The sequence below is a fragment of the Pygocentrus nattereri genome, chromosome 13 (assembly GCF_015220715.1).
Source record: "Pygocentrus nattereri isolate fPygNat1 chromosome 13, fPygNat1.pri, whole genome shotgun sequence".
Lineage (NCBI taxonomy): Eukaryota > Metazoa > Chordata > Actinopteri > Characiformes > Serrasalmidae > Pygocentrus > Pygocentrus nattereri.
Window position 1 is genome coordinate 23,156,638 of NC_051223.1, and position 18,480 is coordinate 23,175,117.

The 18,480-nt window shown below is 41.4% G+C and overlaps 1 protein-coding gene and 1 long non-coding RNA gene across 2 annotated transcripts; one reads left to right on the forward strand and one right to left on the reverse strand.

The window, feature by feature from the left end:
• Window positions 1–1,128: 1,128 nt before the first annotated feature.
• Window positions 1,129–5,066, reverse strand: LOC119264941. The gene is made up of 4 exons (XR_005131292.1): window positions 4,987–5,066; window positions 4,330–4,586; window positions 3,553–3,629; window positions 1,129–1,642 (listed from the first exon to the last, which is right to left on the reverse strand). It is a non-coding gene; the product is annotated as an uncharacterized LOC119264941 (long non-coding RNA).
• Window positions 5,067–14,656: 9,590 nt separating this feature from the next.
• Window positions 14,657–18,167, forward strand: timm23a (translocase of inner mitochondrial membrane 23 homolog a (yeast)). Its single transcript, XM_017696114.2, has 7 exons — window positions 14,657–15,020; window positions 15,184–15,242; window positions 15,828–15,921; window positions 16,168–16,252; window positions 16,421–16,479; window positions 17,276–17,386; window positions 17,529–18,167. The coding sequence occupies exons 1-7, from the start codon at window positions 14,915–14,917 to the stop codon at window positions 17,639–17,641; spliced, it is 627 nt and encodes a 208-aa protein (XP_017551603.1). The 5' UTR covers window positions 14,657–14,914; the 3' UTR covers window positions 17,642–18,167.
• The last annotated feature ends 313 nt before the right edge of the window (window positions 18,168–18,480 follow it).

Here is an 18,480-nt window from a genome sequence, read left to right on the forward strand (position 1 = left end):
AATTTTACACCCAGCTTATATTTAGCCATTGATGCAACCCCGATTTACTGTAAAATGTAGTTTGCTGGGACATTTGGTTTGTCTTTTGAGTTTCAGTGTTGCTTGACTTCTGTGCCTTTCCATGTAAAGTGTGAGCAATTAACCATTTTAGTTTATATAATCAGATTAATCTTTTCTTGCCTCTTGTACTAACATTTTAAATATATCTTTAACATCTTTATCAGTAATTTTTGTCTGCTTTGAATCTTTAAAAAAAATGTGTGAAATTAAGCAAAAGTGTTAAACTGACATTTTAAAGGATGCTGGACTAAACTCTGTACTGAAAAGCAATAGCCGAATATTAAAAATCATAGTTTTAAAAGAAACTAACTTTGTCGCTCCTTCTCTTGTGCTTTTATGTGCCAATACACTCTGCATACTAATCTTAGCCAGGGCTACAGCAGGCATACACTCAATTAGTAGTTGGTTTCAGTCTGAATATATCTTGCACTGTATGACTGTATGACTGCTGTATTAGCTGTTAAAGCCTGCAAAACATTGTACTCAGCTGCACATCAGGAAGTAATTAAAGAAAAGGATAATTACATCGAAAAGATAAAATAGTGCGCTTGAGCTTTCAAAAAAGATGCTCACAACCACACTCCACACTTTTGCCCTTTTTTCCTTTCTTTCTCACCACCTGTCCTGTGTATACTTGTTTTCTATCATTACCATCTGTTGAGTAGCATTGGAAAGCCATAGTTAGAGGCACGCACTAAAAGAATATTCACTGTTTACACCAGCCAGTGTCTCCTAGGTCCAGTGCAGATGTGAACAAAACTGTTTCCAGATTTTGGAAGAAGAGATGGGAAGAGGGAATGCAAAGGTTTTCACAGACATTCAGAACACTTCAGGGCAATGTAATACCACACCCACAAACTAAAGGGTTTTCAGTCTGTACTTTCAATCTTTGTTTCATCATCGTTGGAACAAAACCTTATGTCAAAAAACACATGAAACAAAATGTAATTAATGTAACTTCATGTAAATTCATACACCAAGCCCCGCCCTCAAGAAATTTCAGGCCATATCTATTGATACATTCTTCATGGAATCTGGAAAAAAATTAAATATTGTTTTTTGGTTTTTTTGTTTTTTTTAAAAAAGGAGTTTCAAGGTTTTGGTCTGATGGTAACTGCAATTATTTATAGCTTGAGAAGTGAAGATTCTTATACTTTTCTTTAGCGAGTACTCATCAAAATACAGAAATCAGCTTTATTTTTACCCTCACTTCCAATCTTTCTTTCTCCCTCTCTTTTTTGGTGAAGCCACAACTATTTTGAATTTTATCTTCAAGCTCAAAGTCTACAAAGGAAAATGCAAGACTGTTAAAAAAGATTCCTAATAATCCTCTCAGCCTTCTCTGTGTTTGTGTTAGCAAATTTTTGTTTGTGAGTTGAAGTTAGTGGTGGTCTGTTCTCAGCTGATAAGATTATTCTCACCAAGCTCTTCTGGCTCCCACAAGACCAAAGCACCACAGTGCTGCACCGCTGGGGCTTGCTTGCGTGTGTGAACTTTCAGAGAGTAGCACACATACACAGGATGGTGATGCATTCTCTTTGGTGTGTGTATATGGTGGGGGGGGGTGTGGGTGTTGGAGTGCCTGTGAGGGGGAACAAGGTACAAAAGATTAAAAGTATGATATATATTTACAGACAAAGACCAGCAAAAAAGGAAAGGGACAGAAAAGAAAAAGTGTGATTAATTTGCTCCTACAGAAAGAAAACTGCACTAAATGCCACACTGTGTGGCAAATTAATCCTGTCTAGACCAAATTGCTAGCTGCCATGCAAGAAAATCATTCTCTCTGCCTTTTCTTCCACCCATTCACCAGCTCTGTAACCTACAATTAAAAGCTCAGTTTCTTTTGCCCTTGTTCAGTCTCTGTCCTACGCCTCATCCCACCACTTTAACTCTACAGTTCTGTCAGAGAGCATCTCCAACTCACCATGTCAGACCCACGCAGGCACATACACACCCAATCTAATGATGCATAATACTGTAGGGTAGTTTAATGACTGGATAATGGGTCTAGCTGAAGGTTTGGGTGGAAAGATGAACTCGGCACAATCCCTATAAAGATCCCTCGGAGAGTGTGCCGTGTCGACACACTCACACACTTCCGCCTGGATGGCTCCAGCAGCCTCTGTGACCTTCATACCCACAAACAAGCTCAGGAGCCTCTGCCCCCGACACCCTTCATAAAAATAGAAGCTGGACCTTCCTTCCTTCCTCTTCCTTCCTTCCCTGTCTAATGATCTAAGATGGCTAGCTGACAGAGAACATCTTCATGTCTCTATGCTTCATGTGGGCCTTCTTTTTTAACTTGCATGACGTTTGCATGAACAACATGGATCTGTACCTTCAATATATTATCATACTGTAGAGGTTAAGCATTAAGAACTATAACTTAATAAAGCCATTTATACAGTTGCAGTTTTCCCGTAACCAAAAACTTAGTGGATCAGCCAAAACACATTGTGTCTTAAGTTTGCTTTTCATTTTTATTTCCATTGGAGCTGACAATATTAGTCAGCAACATGAACAGTGGGCAAATTGTAAAACAAAACAATGGAAAAGGTGGGTATAAACCACTGGGTGGGACTGGAGGTACTCCAGATACATTCAAGACAACTTGGTGTGTAAACCTCAACTATGGATGGAATTTAAGCATGTACAATACACATCTTAATTCAGTACTGATAAGCAATTGTATCACTTAACAACATTAATCCAATGGAGCTGGAAAGGGTGTGGCAGTTTACAAGAATGGATGATTTCTTCACTTGTTTTTCAACCAAGCCCTGTGTATGACATAATGTTATCTGTGAAAATGGACAAAAATCTGGTCAACATCCAGATTTTTAGAAGGTTGCTACTATGGTTTTAACTGTGGCATTCTTTTGTGTGTTTCATAGATGTATGTCATACAGTGTCAGAAACCACACAAGTACACGTAAGTCTATCTGAGATTGCTTAGCAACTCAGCATGGTTTGATACAAGTCTGTGATGTTAGGCATGGTGTAGATTACACTTGATTAGTTGTTAGTAAAATTAGTCTTGTTCTCCAGTGAAAAATGAAAGAAGTGTACTTCAGACACCAAATGTGTCTTGGATGATTAACAGTATTTGGGTTAAGGTGAAAATTGTGTACATTTGATCATTGTAATATTTCATATTCTTTTTCAATTACAGGAGCATACATGCTTCATGTTTGAGTGGTGCATTGTTTTGCTATCAGGGGAGAGGAGGAGTGTCAATACTTGTGTGGTTTACTGTGGTTGAACAAACTGGCCATGATTTGAAACAATGAGCACAAAGAAGGCATGTCCAGCAGGAGGATGTGGAGTGGGTGTGGATTGTTCTCCTGGGGGCTCACAGGAGACTTCGAGGAATACTTCCCCTCTGCTGCGTGAGACAGCTGTTTCCACACACACACACACACACACACACACACACACTTCCATCCATCTAAGTTTTTGTAAAAGAGGAAACCATCACTATTTACTCACTTTGTCCAATTGTTGCGGTCCCAAGATCTGAATGGCACCAATGAATGGCAGTGGCACAATGTTTGCTGAATGCATGCCTATAAAGGAAAGCACATAATAATATTATTATTAATGACAATAATAATAGGCTTAGTTTATACACTGCTGTGCAAACGTGAGATATTAGATAATCTACTTGGATAAAGAAAGGAAAAGCCAATAGATAATAAATTAAAAACAGAAGCTTCCAAAACTGGAAAAAAATTAAATGATTCAAATATTTAGAGAAAACTAGACCCTTAACAACGGTGCAAGACCTGGTTGAAACTGATAGAAACACCAGAAACTGTCAACATCAGATGTCTATGCTTCCGCTATGAGAACACTATGTGACTGAAAGGATATTAATCTGTCAAGAAGCCATTACTAAGAAAAGGAAATAAAGAAGTTGAAGGTGTTTTCAGAGCAATGGACTGACCACCCTAGAGTCCAAACCTCAACATCATTGTATGTGTTTGGATTATTTGGATTGGGAGCAGCAGAAAATGTAGCCAACTTTTAAGACGTTGTAAGAGTGAAAAAATATCCCTGCTAATTTATTTGAAAATTTGAAAGCAAGAAAATGAAATGAAGATGAGGGGCAAAAAATTCATACAAAATATAACAAATCAGAAATTGCCCATGGTTACCACTGAAGTAATACACCCTTAGTCATCCACATATCTGGATCTAACTAGAAAAGAGTGAAAAAAAATGATAAGCATTCACAGATTCATTCACACATATATCCACACTTACACAAATGGCGATGGCTTGGAGCAGCAGGATGCCTTAGAGCTTTATGTCCCATTTATGTCTCCTCCTCCACTCCTCTTCCTCTCCTCATCTGGACGTTCCCTGCCCTTCCTGCTCGCTCTCGGGGGATGGGGCCTCGGCTCTGGCTCCAGTCTGACCCCCTACTCTGGCTCCTCATGCCTGGATGCTGCCCAAGCCTGGTGGGAGAGGAGAGTCTGGCAGCCAGCATCCAATAGCATCAACAGCATTGGCCACTAGCCCTGAGGAGAGTATAAATGAGATGAGGCAAGTGGATCAAGGATTGTCTCACATAGATACAACAACTCCATATAAATCTATGGTAGATGCTGCAAATAAGTGTTTAAAGTTTTTTATCTAATCGTTTTTCATCTCATGAAGAAGACTCATTAAAAAGTCAGTAGGTATTATAGCTTGTAAGTCACCACGCAAATGAACATCAACAGCAGGTAGTGATGAATATTTACACTACTTCACACATATCTAAACAGTAAAGAAATGCAAGTAGATATAGTTAAGAACATTAGAGCTGAATGTTCAGCTTCAGCACCCCATTTATCAAACCAAGAGCTGCAGAAGTTTGTGAGCTCTGCTCCTGTCTTGCTGTGGAATCAAATTAGTTATGTCTGTTGTTCAACTTACATGGTTTTTACATGAAACAACTTTTTTCTGTTTGTTTTGTTTCCATATCTTTCCCACCAGAGTTAACGCAGAGCCTTGTGTGCTACTGTGATTCAGAAAGCTTGAAAACGTGTGAACGTTTTTAAATCCTTATCTGAAAGATTTCGGAGAAGCTTTGTAAAAAGCCCCTTACACCCTCCTCTCATCTTGTCCAAACCAGTTTAAAGAACAGAGGCACTGCACAGCTTTCATGTCTCCATGGTAACACAGTCCTTTGGGGTACTACTTGTGTGTGTGTGTGTGTGTGTGTATGTGTGTGTGTGTGTGTGTGTGTGTGTGTGTGTGTGTGTGTGTGTGTGTTAGTGTGTGTGTGCCTGTTTGTGCATGTTGTGTTTGAGTTCTGGAATTAAGAAAAATCTCAGAAAAGAACAAGTAGCTGAAGTAAAACACAGCAACACAGAGTGAGAGAGACACTGGAGATAAAAAGAGACATACTGAGAGATTCATTATGATGACATCACACTCATTTCCCACTGCGGCCATTTTCCACAGGGAGCCCTCAGTCTCTATTCTGCTGCTTTAGTGTCTCTTCAGCTCTGTGGGCTGCCTATGGGAGGCCATCCACTGGCTGTGAATGGCCTTTTTGTTGGGGAACAGTGAGCCGTTTCTGCTCCCACAGAAAGCCCTGGATAATTTAGTGTGGATGCCAGGAAGTCTGAGCTCACAGAATGACAACAATGGCAAACGTTATTGCTCCACCTCAAGGGGTGGAAAAGAAAGAGAAAGAAAGCACAAGGGGAAAAACAGCTATAGTGACTGAATTCGAACAGACCTTCCTCCCACAGTGCTAAACTGCCGGAGTTTATCGCTAATGATTCCAGAGGACACACATCAGTCTACACGGAGGTGCCAAAACTGTACTGTATGGTAAAAAAACGACAGGCCCTGTGGTTTTAGCAATGTACGCGTTTGCACGCGCTTAAACGCACGGAGCTGTTTTGTTTCTCCGCGTTAATAAACTTGCAAAAATTATAATTTATAGGACGCTACCAGACACTTTCAGTTAGCGCTTGACTGCCATCTAGCGTACAATCTCTCAAGATTGTCCAGTTGAAAAGCGGGCTACTTTTTCACGCTTTAGTGAATGAAATACAGAATACTAGCTAAGAAGTAATAATATTTCATTAAAAAACGCTGCATTGCCTTACATCTTTTGCACGTGGCTCTGTATGCCTGTCTAAACTCCACAAAGTTCTTCCTTAAATTAGTCTTCATTTCAGAGAAGACTCTTCTCTCAGATATGAGGAAACATGCAAAGATTATCTGTAACGTTATATCAAAAAAGTTATAACTCGATTGATATATTATTTGATATGTTAGTGCTGCTACAGCAACGCAGGACCGTTAGTCTAGACACCCAGACGTGGTGAAGTGCGCTGAAAACGAAACGAAACCTGCTTTGTACTTGTTTTGTTCTTGTGACCTTTCAGTTATCCGTTTATTTCTCTTCTGTGTAGTACTTTACGTTTCCTTCACCTGTCTCTTCAAAAACATGAAGGAGTAAAAAAGGAAAATCTGACTGGAGGTAAAATCCATTTTACTGTGCCGTGTAAACGGTAAAGTCACTAATACGCTGTCACGCTGTTTCAGACACGATACTGCACTGAACCCCCGCGCGACAAGAGAGTTTCCCCCGAAAACTCTTCTTCGCCTTATGGAATAGCCTCGACCAGAGCTTTCTTAGACATTTATCTGTCTATCCTGACATCTATCGGCTGGGGTGTAGAGGAGCGTCTACACCAGGAGTGTCAAACTCAACCACTAAAAGGGCCATATTAGAAAATATCAACAAATCTGTGGGCCAGAGAAGGCCTATGTTTGTATTTCATTTTTAATTAACATTTTCCTGTGACCCAGACTGGCCATTGTTTATTTAAAGTATTCTGAAACTGCAAGAGCAAAAAAAGAAACTTGTGGTAAACCTTAAAATATTATGTAGATATTTGAACTATCAGTATATATAGGCTACATTAGCTACTCTTGACTGTTGCTCATAGACTGTTGTTGGGGCAGGGCTGAGTATACATTACATTCAGAGGTGGACGAAGTACACAAATCATGTACTTGAGTTAAAGTAGAGATACCCAAGGTAAAATACTACTCCAGTAAAAGTAGAAGTCCTTACTCTAGACCTCAACTTGAGTAAAAGTACAAAAGTATTTGCCTTCAAATGTACTTAAGTATCAAAAGTAAAAGTACTAAAAGAGTAATTATGGCTCTGATGTCCTGTTATCATTTTTGTAACAAGACTTGCTTCATGAACTCATTTTAGGTGAAAATCCTCCAGTGTCTCTCTTGGTAAACCAGTCTTTTAATAGAACATCATTAATTAGTGACGCTGACGTCTATTAAAATGATCATAAGCACAAAACACTGAAGGCAAACAGTTTCCATCAGGGAGAACCGAGTGGCTCTGAAATCACTTTTTTACACACAAGCAAAGTTTCAGTTTAAGATTACTTTGTAACTTAGTTACAAGTTGAATAAAAACTTGCTTTAAACTCAGGATCACAAATAAGTTTTCCTTTACTGTGTTGATCTGTAGGTCTCTGTTCATAAACATAAACTAACTGAAACTAATTTACTATAAAATGAAAGTGTTTGTCCTCTCTTTGGATCACCACCTTATCGTGGTGGAGGGGTTTGCGTGCTTGAATGATCTTAGGAGCTATGTTGTCTGGAGCAAAAGCTCCTGGTAGGGTCTCCCATGGCAAACTGGTCCTAGGTGACAGGTCAGACAAAGTGTGATCCATAATAACCCCTATGAAGACACAAAAACAGGACTTGTGTACCCTGCCCGGAACAGGGTTACCGGGGCCCCACCCTGGAGCCAGGCCTGGGGGAGGGGCTCGCCAGCGAGCGTCTGGTGGCCGGGCCCAGCCCGAAGGAGTTACATGAGTCCCCCCTCCCATCGACCCACCACCAATGGGAGGGGCAGTAGTAGGGGTTCGGTGCGTTGTGGATCGGGCAGTGTCCGAAGGCGTGGGCCTTGGCGTTCTGATCCTCGGTTGCTGAAACTGGCTTTTGGAACTTGGAACGTTACCTCACTGGCGGGGAAGGAGCCTGAGTTGGTGCGCGAGGTTGAGAGATACCGGTTAGATATAGTCGGGCTCACCTCAACACACAGCTTGGGCTCTGGGTCCAATCTCCTTGAGAGGGGCTGGACTTTATTCTTTTCTGGAGTTGCCCATGGTGAGAGGCGGCGGGCAGGTGTGGGCTTTCTCATAGCCCCTCGACTCGGTGCCTGTATGTTGGGGTTTTCTCCGGTGGACGAGAGGGTAGCTTCCCTACGCCTTCGGGTTGGGGAACGGGTCCTGACTGTTGTCTGTGCTTATGCACCGAACAGCAGTTCAGAGTACCCAGCCTTCTTAGAGTCCTTGGGAAGGGTGCTTGAAAATGCTCCTCCTGGAGACTCTATTGTCCTACTGGGGTACTTCAACGCTCACGTGGGCAATGACAGTGAGACCTGGAGGGGTGTGATTGGGAGGAATGGCCTCTCTGATCTGAACCCGAGTGGTGTTCAGTTTTTGGACTTCTGCGCAAACCACAGTTTGTCCATCACGAACACCATGTTTGAACACAAGGATGTCCATAAGTGCACATGGCACCAGGACACCCTAGGCCGCAGTTCAATGATTGACTTTGTAGTCGTGTCATCGGACTTGCGGCCATGTGTTTTGGACACTCGGGTAAAGAGAGGAGCTGAGCTGTCAACTGATCACCACCTGGTGGTGAGTTGGATCAGGTGGTGGGGGAAGATGCCGGTCAGACCAGGCAAGCCCAAACGCATAGTGAGGGTTTGCTGGGAACGTCTAGCAGAAGAACCTGTCAGATTGATCTTCAACTCACACCTCCGTCAGAACTTTGACCAGATATCGGGGGAGGTGGGGGACATTGACTCAGAATGGGTTCCGTTCCTCCATTGCTGAAGCGGCTGACTGTAGCTGTGGCCGTAAGGTAGTTGGTGCCTGTCGGGGCGGTAATCCTCGAACCCGGTGGTGGACACCCCAGGTGAGAGATGCCGTCAAGCTGAAGAAGGAGTCCTACTGGGCATGGTTGGCCTGTGGGACACCAGAGACAGCTGGCAGGTATCGACAGGCCAAGCGATCTGCGGCTTCAGTTGTTGCCAAGGCAAAAACCCGTGTATGGGAGGAGTTTGGTGAGGCCTTGGAAACTGACTTTAAGTCGGCTCCGAAAAGATTCTGGCAAACCGTCAGGCGACTCAGAAGGGGAAAGCAGTGTGCCACTAGCACTGTATATAGTGGAGATGGTGTGCTGCTGACTTCGACTGAAGACGTCATTGGGCGGTGGAAGGAATACTTTGAGGACCTTCTCAATCCCACCGACACGTTCTCCAGTGAGGAGGCTGAGTCTGGGGACATGGGAATAGGCTTGTCCATTACTGAGGCCGAAGTCGCTAAGGTAGTTAAGAAGCTCCTTGGCAAGGCTCCAGGGGTGGATGAGATCCGCCCTGAGTTCCTCAAGGCTCTGGATGTTGTGGGGCTGTCTTGGCTGACACGCCTTTTCAACATTGCGTGGACATCGGGGGCGGTGCCACTGGATTGGCAGACTGGGGTGGTGGTGCCTCTTTTTAAAAAAGGGGACCAGAGGGTGTGTTCCAACTACAGGGGAATCACACTCCTCAGCCTCCCTGGCAAGGTCTATGCAGGGGTACTGGAGAAGAGAGTCCGGCTTATAGTCGAACCTCGGATCCAGGAGGAACAGTGCTGGTTCCGCCCTGGTCGTGGAACACTGGACCAACTCTTCACCCTCTCCAGGATTCTGGAGGGTTCATGGGAGTTTGCCCAACCAGTCCACATGTGCTTTGTGGATCTGGAGAAGGCATTCGACTCTGTTCCCCGGGGTATTCTGTGGGAGGTGCTTCGGGAGTACGGGATACATGGCTCTTTGCTACGAGCCATTCAGGCCCTGTACAAACAAAGCTGGAGTTTGGTTCGCATAGCTGGCAGTAAGTCAGACTCGTTCCCAGTGAGAGTTGGACTCCGTCAGGGCTGCCCTTTGTCACCGATTCTATTCATAATTTTTATGGATAGAATTTCTAGGCGCAGTCAAGGGATGGAGGGTGTCCGGTTTGGTGACCTCAGGGTCACATCACTGCTGTTTGCAGATGATGTGGTCCTATTGGGGACATCAGGCCGCGAACTTCAGCTTTCGCTGGATCGGTTTGCAGCCGAGTGTGAAGCGGCTGGGATGAGAATCAGTACCTCTAAATCCGAGACCATGGTTCTCAGGCGGAAAAGGGTGGAGAGCCCTCTCTGGGTCGGGGATAGGCTCTTGCCTCAAGTGGAGGAGTTCAAGTATCTCGGGGTCTTGTTCACGAGTGATGGTACAAGGGAGCGGGAGATTGACAGGCGGATTGGTGCTGGGTCAGCAGTGATGCGGGCTCTTTACCGGTCTGTTGTGGTAAAGAAAGAGCTGAGCCATAAGGCAAGGCTCTCGATTTACCGGTCGATCTACGTTCCCACCCTCACCTATGGTCATGAGCTTTGGGTAATGACCGAAAGAATAAGATCGCGAATACAAGCGGCCGAAATGAGTTTCCTCCGCAGGGTGTCTGGACTCTCCCTTAGAGATAGGGTGAGAAGTTCAGTCATCCGGGAGGGACTCGGAGTAGAGCCGCTGCTTCTTCACGTCGAGAGGAGCCAGCTGAGGTGGTTCGGGCATCTGGTTAGGATGCCTCCTGGACGCCTCCCTCGGGAGGTGTCACAGGCGAGTCCACCTGGGAGGAGACCCCGGGGAAGACCCAGAACATGCTGGCGCGACTATATCGCCCAGCTGGCCTGGGAGCGCCTCGGAATCCCCCTTGGAGAGCTGGTGGAAGTGGCTGGGGAAAGGGAGGTCTGGGCTTCATTGCTTAGGATGCTGCCCCCGCGACCCGAACCCCGGACAAGCGGAAGATAATGGATGGATGGATGGATGGAAAGTGTTTGTATGAATTCAGAAAAAAAGAAACATGCCAGTCACGACTGCATATGTGTGCATATTTCTATATTGTGGTCTATTTACACAAAGTTAGGTGAGTTCATCATTTAGGTCGACATATGTGCTCCCAAATTTTTACGCTGCTGCGCTGACGTTGAACCGTGGGCTGCACTGTGTCGGTATGATGCTTTGTGGTTCTTTTGTTTTGACATGTTACATTTTTATACACACAAAAACCAAAAGGAACGACAGATTTCTCAAAATGTAGTGGAGTAAAAAGTAAGATATTTGACTTTGAAATGTAGTGGAGTGAAAGTAAAATATACTTAAGTAAAGTACAGATACACAAAAAACTACTTAAGTACAGTAACTAATTACATTTACTTAGTTACTGTCCACCACTGATTACATTGCATTGCATGCTGGAGTTTGTAGTGCAGCGTGTTGCCAATCTTAATAGAAAATTAAAGTGATTTCAAGGGCGAAACAGGACACAGTCCTGACCTGGCCTGCCGACCTATGTTTGACACATGGGGTCTATACCATACAGTCTCTGGTCTATACCAGAGGTTCTTAACCTTTGCAACCTCAAGGCCCATTTGTTTGTCTCTAGTACGTATGAAGGCCCACCAGAAAGCAAAATGCAGCTTTTTTTGCTTAACAACTTTATTTTTGGAAAATCTTTAGCACAGTGTATCCACTCCTGCTATGCAACACTCATCACCGAACATAAACATTGTTTACCATTTGGAAACATTTTATAGAGCTTTTTTTATTGTTACATCTTTTTCTTTTTTAGTTTTATGACAAAGTGCCACCGTAGGACCAGTACGGACCACTGGCACCCCATCAGTATTGGCCTGAGAATGGCCCTGTGGTTGAGCCCAGCCTGGTCTATACCGTCCCTGATGCTGTGGTGATTTGATGGAACAGTCTACAGCTGTGTTTACTGTCAGTGGCACCCATAATGTGTCAGTCAAGAGTTATGTTTTTCTATAGGTGGTGAACCATTTTTGGACATCATGTACACAGAGGAAGTTCTTACTTCATAAGCAATGTGTCTTTGTCTTACACATCCTCTGCCTCTCCTTCTTGATCTTTCATTTTGTTTTGTTGTTTTTTTTTTCAGTTTTCTGAGCCAGTGTGTGACTTTATATATTTCAAAAAACAAGGAGAATTTTTCCATTTCCGTTAGTACAGTGATTTTTAGAGCTCCATGGAGAACAAATATGAAAACAAAATTGGAAACTGGTCAAACTGGCTGCAGTGTGGGATTTTCTTTGTTGTACTTTTTTTAGGTTTCTAGTCCAATGGGGCTACTTTCTGTGTAAATTTTATGTATTTTAATAAAAATGAACTGTTTATCATAATTTGTTAGTTTTTCATGAAGTGACAGAATGGGTCAATATCTCAACAAATCACCATTAACATTTAATTACAAGTAATAGACACAATAAAAGGTTGTTTAGTGTTGTATGAGGTTATTTTGATACACAAACAGTATGTGCTGACTAGGAGAATTTCCCCAAAATTCTCCTTTTTTGTCTAAATTTCAAACACACCCACATGCAAAACACATGCACATGCATGCATGAACACACATTCACAAACACACTCATGCAAGCCATAAATACACATTCCAAGTAGAACTTCTTTACTTATTTTATACATATTGGTGTTACATCCAAATAATATCTGGACAACAGTGATCCTGTAGTCAGAAACTGACCTATGATGAATGGCGTAGAGGGGGCTGATAAATTGTACAGCAACAGGTGGGCTACAGTCTGTAATTGTGCACCCAATTTAGGTGGACCTAATAAAATGACAAAGTGTACAATAAAGCGTACATACAAGGTATAGATTGTACACAAGGTGTACCTTTTGGTAATTTTGTATATGTTTATAAATAATCAAAATAACCTCATACAACACTAAATAATCTTCTATTGTGTCTATTACATATTTCTGCAAACTAGTATTGGATTGCCATGATCTTAGTGAAAAAGTGTCCTGTACTCAGACTAATCAAATTTTGTTCTTTTAGGAAATCAAGGACATTGCTTGTTTTCTGCACACAGTTTAAACACCAACATCAGTGATGGTTTGAGGGTGCATTAGTACACGTGGCATGGGTGACTTGCACATCTGTGAAGGCACCATTAGTGCTGAATGATATATCCATTGCTATCCAGACAGCGTATTTTTCAGGGAAGGCCTCGCTTATTTCAGCAAAATGATGTCAAACCACATTTTATATGTATTACAATAGAATGACTCTCAGATAAAAGAGTCTGGGTGTTAAACTGGCCTGCCTGCAGTCCAGATCTGTCACCTACTGATAACATTTGGTGCATGATGAAACAAAAAAATGACAAAGGAGAGCCTGAACTGTTGAGTAGCTGAAAATCCTGTATCAAGAAAGAATGGAAAAGCATTTCCCTTTCAACTCCTCAGTTCCCAGTGTCGTTAAAAGAAGAGGTGATGAAACACAGTGGTAAACATGACTCTGTCCCAACTTTTTTGAAATGTTTGCTGGCATCAAATTCAGAATGGGCATATATTTAAAAAGAACACTAAACTTTCTTAGTTTCAACATTTGATATGCTGTCTATGCAATATTTTCAATTAAATGTAGGGTTTAAATAATATTTTATATTTTGCACAGCATTCCAACATTTTGAAAACAGGGTTGTATATAACTTATGGATAAATGCGATACATATGAGAGAAATGTTTTTGGATTTTTTTGGATTTTTCCTTGTTTTTCCAAGATTATCCATTATCCATTGATTATTAACAGTAAAATATATATATATATATATATATATATATATATATATATATATATATATATATATATATATATATAGTTGAGCTTTTTTTGCATCAAACCGAAACAAATTTTTGATCAATTTACTTATTGTTCTTTTTTTAAGGCTTTATGTGTACATGAGTGAATTGTGTGTGCGTCAGTGAAGAGTGTGTTGTTTATTAGAGATTTTACTGGTGACTCCAATGTCCACAGAAATGATACAGGTGTGTTCACCGTGAAAACTGCGCTAGCGCACTGAAAGGTGCAGCAGAATGTGTAGTATGAATTTAGTGTAAGAAATATGTTACTTGGCTACTGTTCGTTCAGTAACAAATAAGTTCTCTTCCACTGTGGACATTTTTTTCCATTGCAAAAAGCCAGAGCCAACTGCCGCTGCGTTTCCATGGCAGCGGGTTGACTGGTTCTGAACACGCTATCATCATGTTAAAGTGAGTAGTTGTTACTAGTTAAGACACGACTTACGGGTTTGCGGTGCAACTAAATTTAGTAAAAAGGACAGTTGGAAACTAAATAGTGCTAACTAAGGACTTAGTGAAGACTTTACGCCCGAACTTAAGGATAAACCTACGCAAACCTGGTGCAGCCCAGCAGTGATCTGGGTGTTTCTGTCAAACCTCCCTGCATCTCTAATCGTGTTCATGCAGTGGATGAGTAGGTGGATGAATGAATGAATGAATAATTCTGTGCCATCGTAAAATCTATATTTAATTATTTATATCTCAGCTTAATATTATACATATATATGTAAAGGTCTTGGTTTAAAATCACTGGTTCTCGTTGAAACTTTAACCGCCAACTAAGTACCTCAACTGACTTCACGACAGTATTACGTAAGCACCGTCCATCATGTTTTCCGGCAGCAACGCATGGTGGAGGTCAGAGATGTTCTCACTCCTGACCGGTGACGGGAAGACGTACACCAGTTCAGTCCGGCGCTGAGGATTCGTTCTGTCCTTTATTCGATATAAACGAGGAGGGTTTGCGACGCTGTACTGAGTCGTCAGCAAAAGTTCCTGACTTCAGGGCTCGTGAGAAGCCTGCAGTTTCCTCTCCGACAGCTAGCCTACCTTTAGCCTCGGTTAGCAGCAGCCTCCCCTCTTCGGAGCAGTAATGGACAACAACGCGGCGGGTTCGGGCGCTTATAAAGCAGGATTTGGGGGGCTTTTCGGCGGTGGAGCGCCGGAGTATTCAAACACGGAGCTGGCCGGAGTGCCGCGTAAGTATCTCATTGTCAACTCGATCACAGGCCACCTTCACTTTAAGGTTAACTAGGTTCGCTAACTGCTAGGTTACTAAGAGTCATGGCGGTCTTCAGCTTGCAGGGCCTTGTACTGATGTGAAGTGTGTGGTCAGATCTGTGCTCTGCCTTTTCTTCACAGTGACTGGAATGAGTCCTCTCTCACCCTACCTCAATGTTGACCCCCGGTACTTGGTGCAGGTCAGGCTCCTTCATAACTTCCCAAGACAGCAAGGGCAACAATTTCAATACAGTATCTTAAACTGGAAAAAGATTTGTATATGAACATTTTAAGCTGCTTATTTGACGTCTATTCTGATGATTATATCGTTTGCTGTTTGGTGTAAACCACTGTCATTAGACTAGGCCTCTGGGTGCGTCATATGTTTTTTCATTGTAAATAGCTCAGTGCAGTTTTGTAACATCACTGTTTAGCACGACAAGCTCCTTTGCAGCCTAGTTTATTTATTTTTTTAATAAAATGAGTATATTTCTCAGCTATAAAATCCCGTTGGCATTCAGAATTCTTTAGAATCAAGACATTTGTAGCGCATATAGTGTTGAAAATTGCCCTCAGAGTTGAAAATGATCAACCCTGAAAATGTTTTCTCGTAGGATGTGAAATGTGTTACATCCTTACAAGAAATGTACAACAACTGAGCTAATGTTGCTTAATCAAGTGCATACACAGACATTTCAGGTAGTTGCTATAATATTAAATGTAAATTTAGAACATAAAAAAAAACATAGTATGTTCATTTTTGTGTTGTCTGCACTATCATTTAGGACTCAGATGAATTCATATTGCCTACTGGAGCAAACAAAACCCGTGGCCGCTTTGAACTGGCCTTCTTCACCATTGGAGGGTCCTGTATGACCGGTAGGAAGGCTTTTCTTTTTTCTTTCTTTTTTTTTTTTCTTTTCTTCATTAACCACATAAATGGCAAGGTTTGCCAGCAGGTCCAGACTTCCATTTCTGACTCCTGTCACTTAAGAATATCTCAGTCATTTTACACCATGTACTTACTGAATAATAATCCCTAGAATGTCATAAGCCTGGGGATGCAAGGGATTAATAAGAACTCCTAGGACTTTAGATTAAAGGGATGTGTTTAATGCCTTGTAGGTGCTGCTTTTGGAACACTGAATGGGCTTCGTATGGGCCTAAAGGAGACTAGAGACATGGCATGGTCCAAACCCAGAAACGTACAGTAAGTGTGTTTTGTCTGAAAAACATGTTGCTCAGAAACACTAAGTGAAACAGGCATGTTTTAAAGTAGCCATTATTCTGATGTATGGCACCTGTTTTCATTTTGTCATTAATAAGATCTTGCTGTGTAATAGAGTCAATAATAAAATCTCGCTGTATTTTCTTCCAGGATATTAAACATGGTCACACGGCAGGGTGCGTCATGGGCTAATACACTAGGATCAGTTGGTAAGTAATGCACAGCAACATATATCCTGAATAGGGTTGTTACTGTGTTTACATTAGTAATTGAGTGATCTAGCAATTGTTTGGGTTATTATATTGATTAATTATTTTAAGCTATACAGAGTATTTTTTAAGTATCAGCAAATTCAAACTTTAAAAAAAAAAACATTCAAAATTAAAATTAAGCGTTTTAAAGCTTTTTTTTAATTGCCATTTAGAAATCTGTAATGCTACTTTTGAGCCAGTCATTTCATGTACTTCTCACACCTGAGTATCATTATATAGCAATGCTTTATTATAAAATGTTCACTTTATAATTAGCTTGAGCATATTCGCTTGAGCATATTCGATAATGCTAATTTCCATCAGTGTTTTTATGTTAGGGGCATTTCAGAAACAGTATGCATTCACTTCTCACATGGGGTTTAATAAAACTAAACCTGCACTACTTAAATACAGATACTGTAGAATATTCAGAGTACTTAAAGAGGCATCATAATGACCTGCCAATACTCTGTTTGTCATACAAGTTGTGATTTAATTACTACGCTGATCCATTGAGTGGAAATTCAGTTAGTATTTTTTAAACGAGTAATCATGCCAGTGGCCTGTTTGAACAGTTCATAAGTTGGTTAGAAACCATTAGAAACTTCTGGTACCAGTATTTTGTGGAATAAGAGCCATAGTATGTTTGTTGTTTATAAGTATATAAAAAAGCTACATAATAATAATGTTTTGTGTAATCTGTTTTGATGCAGTAAATAAATCCACTGAAATAATATCTGCCTTCTCTCCGCAGCTCTGTTATATAGTGTGTTTGGGGTAGCAATTGAGAAGGCCAGAGGAGCAGAGGATGATCTTAACACAATAGCTGCTGGGACATTAACAGGGATGATGTATAAATCCACAAGTGAGTATGAGTCAGCTTGAGTGTGTTTGTAACAGTGATCTGTAGAACAGACACACTGTTTTGAACGTGATTTACGTGTGTGTTTGTGTTTGCTGTTATTTATTTTCTTGACTTAATTTCCTGTTTGTATCTTTGATGTCAGGTGGACTGAAAGGAGTTGCCAGAGGAGGCCTTGTTGGGTTAGCTTTGTCAGGGTTGTATGCCCTGTACAATAACTGGGATCACCTTAAAGGCACAGCTCCATCACGTTATTAAAGAGGACTCAGAGCTCAAACCATGGACATTATATATATATATATATATATAGACTCTAAACTTGTCCTCAACTACTTTGTTTCCTGTCCCACTTACAGTTGGCCCAACATTTTGGAATCCTTGGACCAATATATTTGTTTCAGATTTCTTTATAAATTGTGTTATGTTTATCAAAGAGGCAGAAGTCAACTGCCTTAAATGTGCTGTTCTCTTCTACTGTTTAGCCAGATTTAAGGAATGTATGTCCGTCAATCATGAAGGATACCCTGCAGTGTCATTCATACAATGGCCAATGCCCCTGTGTAACAATATGCTTCATCCAATATTTTTACTTTGACTGTGAACTGTAAATGTTTTACCTTTGCAGTCATATGCACCAAGACATTTGGCGAGTGGGCGTATCAGTCTCATACAAGTGTTCAGAAACAACTCTTGGCTGAATCTAAATGTACCTTTATATGTCCTATCATAAGCTGATTTAATCAGCTCTGTATTTAAATTAAAGTGTAAAGCTTAACTTTTGAAACTGTTGTTGTGTTAGTAGACAGTTCTTGCTAAAAGCTTGGTTAATATACTCCATTTTTAGGCATTATATTTTAGCAATATTATGTCCAAGTATTACTTCAGTTTATCGGCTCAGGTGCTGAAGAACAGCTGGCGAGGTGATCTGTGTTGGCATTTGAAGAAGTGAGTCATGAATTTTTATAGAAGCTTAAGAGCTTTGCTCTCTGGAGCAAGAACATTGTGCTTTCATTTAGTGCTGGTAAAATGTAAAATATGATTCACCTACTGAAGTGCCATGTTATGGTCTTTTATTAAGCCAGCATAGTTTTATATGT